The sequence below is a fragment of the Xiphophorus couchianus genome, chromosome 16, assembly GCF_001444195.1.
Source record: "Xiphophorus couchianus chromosome 16, X_couchianus-1.0, whole genome shotgun sequence".
Taxonomy (NCBI): domain Eukaryota; kingdom Metazoa; phylum Chordata; class Actinopteri; order Cyprinodontiformes; family Poeciliidae; genus Xiphophorus; species Xiphophorus couchianus.
Genome location: NC_040243.1, coordinates 19,364,199 through 19,373,116, shown reverse-complemented (window position 1 = coordinate 19,373,116; position 8,918 = coordinate 19,364,199). Strand labels below are relative to the sequence as shown.

Genomic DNA, 8,918 nt, shown 5'->3' with positions numbered 1-8,918 from the left:
GTGAGGAGTTCAGATTTTTATGAACATGGCCATTTAATGACCCACCACTGTGTCCCCTTCCTTGAGCAAAGGTTTCATGACCTCTCCTAGAAGGAGATGAAGAACGGCTGCCTAAGCCCCGACTGCCGCTTGTCTCAGTCTTTCGTAGTATGGACTGTTTTGGTCTGTCAGAATCATGTCTAGATGAAGACACAGTGGAGACTTCACACTCTTGACCATCCAGTTCGTTTCTAGTCGTTAGCTGAGCCTGTCCTTCTATCCCATAGCCTTCTCTTACTGGAGAGCCACAGCGCCCATGGTGGTGACGATCATTGAGAGATGTAATGGATTCAGATTTACGAAGGAAGGACTGGTTGGGTGAGGTAAAATTTTTCCTCTGTGGCATAGAAGTAACTGGGGAAGTATTACGTTGATGGTGGCTACGGTCATTTAGGGATGTGATTGATTCAGATTTACGTAAGGACTGGTTTGAGTAGTTGAAATTTCTCCCTGGTTGCGATGTAGATACTGGAAAGCCACTGCGTCTCCTGTGACTACGATCATTCAGGGATATGATTGATTCAGATTTATGAAGGAGGGACTGGCTCGAGGAGTTGAAATTTCCCCTTGGTGGTGGGGAAGATACTGGAGGACCATTATTTCGATGATGACTACGATCATTTAGGGATGTGATTGATTCAGATTTTCGTAGGGACTGGCTTGAGGAGTTGAAATTTCTCCTTGGCGGTGGGGAAGATACTGGAGAGCCACTGCGTCTCCTGTGACTACGGTCATTCAGGGATGTGATTGACTCAGATTTAGGAAGGAGGGACTGGCTCAAGGAGTTGAAATTTCTCCTTGGCGGTGGGGAAGATACTGGAGAGCCACTGCGTCTCCTGTGACTACGGTCATTCAGGGATGTGATTGACTCAGATTTATGAAGGGGGGACTGGCTCAAGGAGTTGAAATTTCTCCTTGGCGGTGGGGAAGATACTGGAGAACCATTATTTCGATGGTGACTACGATCATTTAGGGATGTAATTGATTCAGATTTTCGTAGGGACTGGCTTGAGGAGTTGAAGTTTCTCCTAGGCGGCGAGGAAGTGCGACTCTCCTGAAAACGATCATAAGTTCTAGATGGGGAGAAAGTATGATGTGTTGAACTAGCGGTTACATCGGTGCTGCGAGACATTTGGACCGAAGTATTATATACCCTCCTCGAAGGTGATGAGCTCCTTTTGTCATTATCTAGTCCTGCTGAGGAACTATTTGCTTCTGTCTTCTTTAAGGCACTCCGAAAATCAGAAACAGTACTGGACGGGGACTTGAGAGAAGTAGCAAAGGATTTGAAGTTTTTTGGTAGAGTTCCCAACTCAAAACGTCGAGCTTGGGCTCCTTGTAAGGAGCTTTGTGATCCTTGCATTGGTCCTTGAGACCAACCACCACCATCAAAGGTTGTTCTACTGAGAATGCTGCTGGACTTACTGCGTCTTAACTGCAAGTTTTCACGTGAGGGGGATGAAGAGCGAGACTGGAGAGTTGAGCCTTGCCTTGAGGAATCATATCGCCCTGACTGTTGATAGGAAGAGATGTTACTCAGAGGATTTGTTCGACTTAAACCCTTTCGACTAGTTGAGGCCAGGGATTCCGCAATCTTAAAAGGAGTAGGACTGGGAGATCGAGGCCCAACTTGTGCTTCAACTTCAACCGCAACTTCATAAGGGTCTGGGGGAGGGATTTCCACAGCAAGGTCCTCATTGAGCACTTCTGGTATCGGCCTTTCTGAGGCAACACCAAGATTGGGATTTCTGAAGGGGATAGTATCTTTTGGCTCAATGTTTCTGTGACTAAAGATGGGATGACCTCTTTCAAAATGGCGGAAAGGAGTGGGTGGGCTTTTTTCAGTAAAACGGGCACCAGCTGCCCTCCCAAGGGAGTAGTAGCCACTTTCACGCTTCTCTCGGTCTTCTTTTAATCCTGGAAGAAACACAAAAATTGGTGATGACTTGCATTTTGAGAGAACTGGAAATGAGGAGAAGTCATAAGAAAGAGACAAGAATAAAGTAAAGTTCAACCAAAGACACCAGGGTTTTCCGGACATAAACCTACATCCAAATATACCTAATGGCCAATTTATTGTGTACAGTTTAACTTGCTCCATATTTTTGTGGCTGTTGGACCACATATCAATAGTGGCTGTTTTACAGAGACCTGGTGGTTGTATGTAGAGCAAGGCCACACAATATTAAGAAAACATGCCGTGCAGCGATATCAATGACTTGCAACCCACGAGTAATCTACTATGGGTTTATAGCAAACACAGACTTCAGATCATGAGTATCCAACTTATGAAAGAATACAAGAAGCTTTTATTGAAAATGTTGCTTCCAGACAAGGTCTGTTGTTTTCACACTGAAACAACTTAGTTGTAGGTTCTTGATGACTTTACCATCATACCACTTCTTTACCTTTTACTACTGTGAAGGCCACAAGAGTAAAGGAACTCATTTGAGAATGGTGACACTACAGCCATAAAGGGGTAGTCACCATCCTGGACCACTCTGCCTTTCTCCTCTGCCATTAAGGCTGCCATTAGGGGTTGCCACTGTACGCGTTGCCTTCCCCATGCTAGCTGACTGAATATATTGAGTCGCTGTTATGTGATTGGCTGGGTTCCATACATTCAACAGGTCTACTTGATAAAGTTGCCGCTGAGTGTGTATTGTATTGTGTTACTGATAATTACTCCCCGACACCTCAGCTGGTGACTCCAAAAGACTCCAAGAAAAAGACACCTCTGGTTGTAACTGGATATAGATAAAGAAGTGCAGTAAGTCATAGGTGTACTAAGGACTCAGTGTGCTGCTTCACATAATATCCACAACCACATTACATCAAAGATCAGGTGATCCTTTTCTCTGACGTTCAAGTGTCTTGTCACTCGTACATAACACACAGCTCTTTTTCATGAAATCGATTTGTTAAAGAATTATGTCAGCAGTTTTGAAAGCACCTGAGCCTCGACTAAAGCTGCCGCCGCCGCCTCGCGTTTCTTCCATCCAGGCCTGCCGAGGGTTAGGGCGGTGAGGTGGCGGGTCCAGACGGGTCATCCTGAGTTTGGTGGGGTGACGTTGAATAGGCAAGTATTCCTCGTCGGTACTAACAGAGCAACTGAACTCTTCACTCTGGCCACGACAGCTGTTTGGAAGATCGACATATGTAGACGTGGGATGGTGAGACTTCAACATCAACACAACCAAGACACACCAAAACAGCTGCAATGTAATGTTTGCATGTAGAATTTGTGTTTTACTACATATGACTAGCTGCTAAACCTAACTCAGTAGACCACTTACATTCCACATATAGCCCTAAAATGAACATTTCTAGCTCATCCAAATGTTCCGATTGTAAAGGTTTCTCATCTGTCGGTGGGTCACCTGTCTCACCTGTCGGTGGTGTTGTCGTCCTCGCAGATGTAGAACTTGCAGTCGGGGCTCAGGATGCACAGAGAGGTCTCCCCATTACGCGCCTGGCCTCCGTTGACATCACAGCAGCTGCTCACCACTGAAACACTGTCAGAGTCTTCCTGATTGGAAGAAATGGACCAATCACAAAGTCGAAACACAACCTAGCTCCCACTCACAAAGACATTGATCTTTGATCTTTGAGGCTGGGTCTTCAAGCAAAGGGTAAAAAAAACTCCCCACAGATGTGATGAAGATGATAGATGTGAAAGTACAGATGAGTTCAAAGTTAACAGCTCCACATATTTCTGACTGACTCCATCTCCTAGAAAGTGGTAGAGATTCTCCTCTCTGTCCTCTCTGTCAGACGCTCACATGTTCACGCCGCTGTCTGATCAGGGTTACACTCTGTAACTTGATCAGACTCGTGGCTTTCCTCATTAATTTTTCAACCTCCTGTGTTTTTACACTAAAACCGGTTCCTTTAACTGCCTTCTGTTAAAAGGGATAAAAAACAGACCCATTTATCACATTTGTCAGACAGTGTCGTCTCTTAGGAAACCACTATTAAAACCGAGAAGCTGGCACTATTTAAAAATAATGATATCCTGATTTAATGAAAACCAACCACACATGTAATTTTTGTTGCGAATGCAGGCAGAAGAAGCAAACAGGCAGTTTTACAGCTTCAGTCCGGCTCATCCTGCTCCTGCTTACTGTACGTTGCGCCTCTTTCTAAGAGGCTACAGTTTCCCTGGAGGCCAGTAAGTGATCCAACTTCATTCATTTATAATAGGAGCCGCAGCTGCTGCCTTCCTCCACATTATTAACTCTGCTATAATGAGTCAAATTTTTCTTAATTTACTCAAAGGCAACAGATTGCTGCATGATCCCATAATCTATTTTCATATTTGTCACAGTGTACTTTCACACTTAACAAAACATCACTTTAAGCTCAACAAAAAAAAAGAAGAATATTTTGCTTTGTGTTAGATCTTAGACATAACAATCCACTATGTTGTTTTTCATCTAACCGCACTCTGCCACCTTGACCTCCGACCTGAAAAGAGCCTCCCCTGCCAGGCTTTCCTCCAATCTAGGCTAATCTCATCAGTCAGCACCCGTTGTACTCTGGTTTTACACAAAGCATCCCTTCTCCAGGTTACCCAGAGTCCTTTCCTACCTTGCTGCTGCTGCTGGTGTCTCTTTCCTCTGTCTGGGAAGAGATTGGCGTCAGCAGCGCGGCTCTGCTCAACCTGATCCCACCTCCAAGTCCAGAGCTTTTCCCAGTTGCATCCCCATCCTCAGGCAGGGGTTTCTGTTGAGGCTCGAGCTCGGTTCTTTCCCCTGCGCTCGCGTGCAGGTGCCTCTGGCGCAGGCACTCGTGGCAGCGGGAGGGGTCAAAGATATTGGGTTGGAACTTGGGGCATGTGGGCTCATCGCTGGAGTGGGACATGGTGAGCACGATCGTTGCATTTCAGGTGTTCTCAAAAGAAAAATATGGTCCAATTAAAAACAAAAAAAAAGTGGAAAAATCTATAGAAGAGAAACAGAAATCATCTGGTACATCCCATCAGTTATTTTCAATACATATCTTCTTACGGGACTGTAACTACTTTTAGGTAGTGGCTGAGCAAAGAGCAAAAGCTCCGAATAATAAAACATAAATAAAAGAATGATTAATTTCATTGTTCATCTGCAACATAAGGCTAGACTTGTACATTTTGAGAGAACATTCAGTCAGAGGACTCCCAATTACTGCAAGACACTACATTTAAATTAAGATTTATTTACAAATTGAAGCCTCTAAGGTGACAAAAAAAACAAACAACTAAATTCATGATAAACCTTATATGAAAAGGCGATAATGTTCAACTCAAAAATGCCACAATTGGATGAGCTGTGCCAGATTATGGCAAAAGCTAATTTGCATCTGCAGTCCCTTGACAAGTTACAAAAATGGATAAATAGACATAAAATACAACAATAGAAGTTGCTTTCGAACCACAATACACAAACAGTGACACAGTCATGCAGCTAATGTTTACATACCTGAGCAGTTTTTAACAAATTTAAATTTTAGGTTGCTAGAAATGTTTCCTCCAACGTAGAAGACACGAAAAAAAAAAATGTAATTACCAGACGAGAGGGGCTTTGCTGTTTGAATTTGAGGATAAAATGCTCCTCGGACCCCCGCCTGGAACTGCGGGGCAAGCCAACATCGGATCCACCCAATTGGCTGCTCTAACGGAGGCTGACACTGGAGCATCCATGGTGGATCTCTCTTATCGCACCGCTGACCCCGAAGCGCCCACGAGCCCAGAACCGACATGGTACCAGTGGGCCCCTGCCGGTTCCCCGCACTAGGGCGTTCAGCTGTATTAAATATCATGGGCTTTAGAAAGTGAAATGACACGCGCGGGCGAGTGACAGCTGGCACGCGCCCGGCTCGGGTTAACGTAAATAAGTAAACACAAGTGAGTCAGGGGCCGTTTAACGTACATCACAGAGCCAAGCTGAGCAGTAAATGTCGTCTAAACATGGCAACGTTTTAAACTACGCTCACATACAGAAAGGTGTTGGTGAGCTTGAAGGAAAAACACAGCCGAGGCTCCGTTTCCTGATGCACCGCAGAGGATGTTGACTACAGCATCGGGTTTCCTAATTAAACAATAGTACACAGAGAAACCAAATCCCAAGCGGAAAAAAACGACTTTATTTGACACAACTTTAAGCATATACAGTAATTTTTGTGAACTATTATATTTATATATATATATATATATATATATATATATATATATATAAAATCAAAACTGTTGAAAAATATACAAGATATTTCCAGAGGCAAATGCTGTAAGAATTCAAAATGGAGAGTTCAGCTGAACATCTGCTTAAAACACAGACTCTCAGGCTGATTCTGACATAAAATGTCCATACAAAAACACACACACACAACATTTAGTCTAGATGGTCCGTCTTCTTCCCCGTTTGTCTCCGCCTCTGTTTCTTGCTGGTCCTCCCGCCTCTGTGTACACCCTCCGTGACACCAGGTCTCTTGTCTGGCCGGCGTCCTCGTCTGTCTCGGCCTTCCTGCTTCCCTTTCCTCCTCCGCTTGCTGGTGCACGAGCTGAGCGCCGTCGTGAGGGAGCGGATCCTGCGGCGCAAAAAAAATGAGAGAGGGGCAGCAGGTATGACTTTAGCAGATTACATAATGGGTGTGTTATTATAGGGAACAAAGAAATACAGAAAAATTGTCTGAGTAAGTCTAGCTAATGTGACACAAATGACATAAACAATGCTATAAAGGCAGAGGTGAAACATTTTCCCCATCACAAGAGCAAGGAAAGGTTTGTTTTAAAACCACTAAAATGTTAAATCATGTCATTCCTACACAAACTCCTCAGCGGATGTTAAAGTGCTGGACAAACTTGTGTCCATCACCCACTTTGCCGGTCAGCAACCTGAAAGAAGGCTATTAAAAACTTTAAAAACACTTTTACCAATTATCAGTGTGTTATATTTCTGTCACATAGTAAATAGTAGGACAATTAAAAAATGATATTATGCATAATTACCACTTGAAATCTATTCATTAGGCTATAAAACTGGAGTTTATTCTTTTTTTTTTGCTTAAGCATGAAACCAAATAGAAAATAGTAAAACTATGATTAAAAATATGTAATTTTATTTTCACAATTGCTGCTTTTCTGGTTAAATTTTTTTTAGAGTAAATGCTGTGAAAGAATTATTTGACAAATTATTTTAACTCAACCAAGAAGCTTATTTCTGATAGGTAATAAACACAACCACTCAAAAAAGACAAATGTAACGTTTCAGTAAAAAAAAAAAACATAAAATAAATATATATACATATATCTATGATTTTATTTGTATTAGATTACAAAAGTGCAACAACAAAAGCAATTTACTTTTTAATAAACAATGGGAAAATGTTATTTTTACTTTTGAATTTTTCTTATTGCTGAACATCTTTTTGCATTTTTGATCATTATCTTTGGTGATGACCTCCAAGCTTCCTCTAGATTCAAATCAATAACATTTCACCAACATGTTTGAAAAATGTTTAGGTTACACCTAAATCTGGTAAATGCAGAAATCATTTCATCCATTGTCCCACCAATTTTGACCAACTTCAATAAACCCAACTTACTTTTTGTTCATGATCAAGTCCCTCGGTTTTTTTGGCATCGCAAGTCTTTTCTCTTCTTCCTCCTTGTTGTCTTCCTCTCTCTCTTCATCAGCCTTCAAATCACAAACAAATACACGTTGGAGTCCCAACGACAAGCTAAATAAATCATGTCATGCACAGAGAAGTACGTAAACACTTACATCACTTGTCGCAGGTCTGAACAGGTGAGCTCCCGAGAGGTCCAGATCGCTAATGGTTGTCACGGTGACAGTGTGGTTCGGGTGGTCGTACTGAACAGACTCTGTGGTGCTGATCACCGCATCTTCAAGCTCGTCCTCTGCATCCGCTGCAGGAGAAAGACGCAGACAAGAAGAAAAATCAAGTGACTAAAACAAAAACAGAAAATGAACATTACAAGTTACATTATACTTCCATTAAAACTCACCGAGAGCTTCTTCCCTCTCCTTCAACATCTTCATATATTCCTTATGACGCTGAAAGAAAACAATTAGAGCTGAAAAGCTGCAACCCAATGTTGTTTCTGTTTTTTTTCTTTAATTACACTTACTTCTTCTCTAACTCTGCTTTGCTCCTCCTTTATTTTCTTCTTAATTTCTTGCACCGCTGCTTTTCTCCTTTCTATTTTTCGCTTATGAAATCCAGTCAGATAGTCCCTGATAGAGAACAAAAACAGAAAATTACGCTGGTTAGTAGTCAAACTAGCTAACGATAGCTTGTTGGTTTTAGCATCACTACTGTACGTGGTATTCACTCACATGTACATTAGTCCCTTTAATTTGATCACAGCGTTCCCGCTGATAAGAGTTAAAATGAACAAAAACAAGAACATTCTTGCCATCCTGCTAAGCTAACATGCTAGCCAGCTGGCTAACAAATCCGAAATTTGCTGGTAGTGACGTCATATTTACTCACTGTCTGTCCTTGTCGTCAAACATCACGACGCATTTGTTTTCTCTTTTCTTTGAGCCAGGCTTAAATTTAGCCTTTTTCGACGCAGTGTTGTTGTTGTTGTGTTTTGGGTTTTTCATCTTGTACACGTGAGTTCACGGCGTTTCACGGTTCCGTCATTAAAATATGTCCGGTAAGGAACACGCGCATGTAAGTCTGTGGTCCGCTAAGTCACGACACGTCATCAAACAACGACGGAAATTTACATTTCTGTAAAAAGTATAGATTAATGGTTGTCAAACTTTTCGCAACAAGTACCGTCATACTAACAGTAGTACTGTAAAACAGTACTACAAAAATAAATTTTGATCTTTTTGAAACTATTTGAGGTAAATTCAAGCTGTGATACT

At 42.2% G+C, this 8,918-nt stretch overlaps 1 protein-coding gene across 2 annotated transcripts; it reads right to left on the bottom strand.

Moving 5' to 3' along the window:
- Positions 1-6,139: 6,139 nt before the first annotated feature.
- On the bottom strand, positions 6,140-8,709 carry nol12 (nucleolar protein 12). Of its 2 annotated transcripts, none has more exons than XM_028041329.1 (6): positions 8,533-8,709; positions 8,168-8,273; positions 8,045-8,093; positions 7,800-7,945; positions 7,621-7,712; positions 6,140-6,603 (listed from the first exon to the last, which is right to left on the bottom strand). In XM_028041329.1, exons 1-6 carry the CDS (start codon positions 8,646-8,648, stop codon positions 6,408-6,410), a joined length of 705 nt encoding a protein of 234 aa, XP_027897130.1. In that variant the 5' UTR covers positions 8,649-8,709; the 3' UTR covers positions 6,140-6,407. The 2 variants fall into 2 exon arrangements, with proteins under 2 accessions (XP_027897130.1, XP_027897131.1); XM_028041330.1 differs by lacking the exon at positions 8,533-8,709 and adding an exon at positions 8,376-8,506.
- Positions 8,710-8,918: the final 209 nt, after the last annotated feature.

Excerpts from the sequence above, each read along its gene's own strand:
- nol12 (XM_028041329.1), bottom strand. The coding sequence starts at position 8,648 with ATGAAAAACCCAAAACACAACAACAACAACACTGCGTCGAAAAAGGCT. Across the intron at positions 8,274-8,532 it reads TTTGACGACAAGGACAGACA|GGACTATCTGACTGGATTTC; the intron begins GTGAGTAAATAT and ends GTTCTCTATCAG. Across the intron at positions 7,946-8,044 it reads GGAGAGGGAAGAAGCTCTCG|CGGATGCAGAGGACGAGCTT; the intron begins GTGAGTTTTAAT and ends TTTCTCCTGCAG.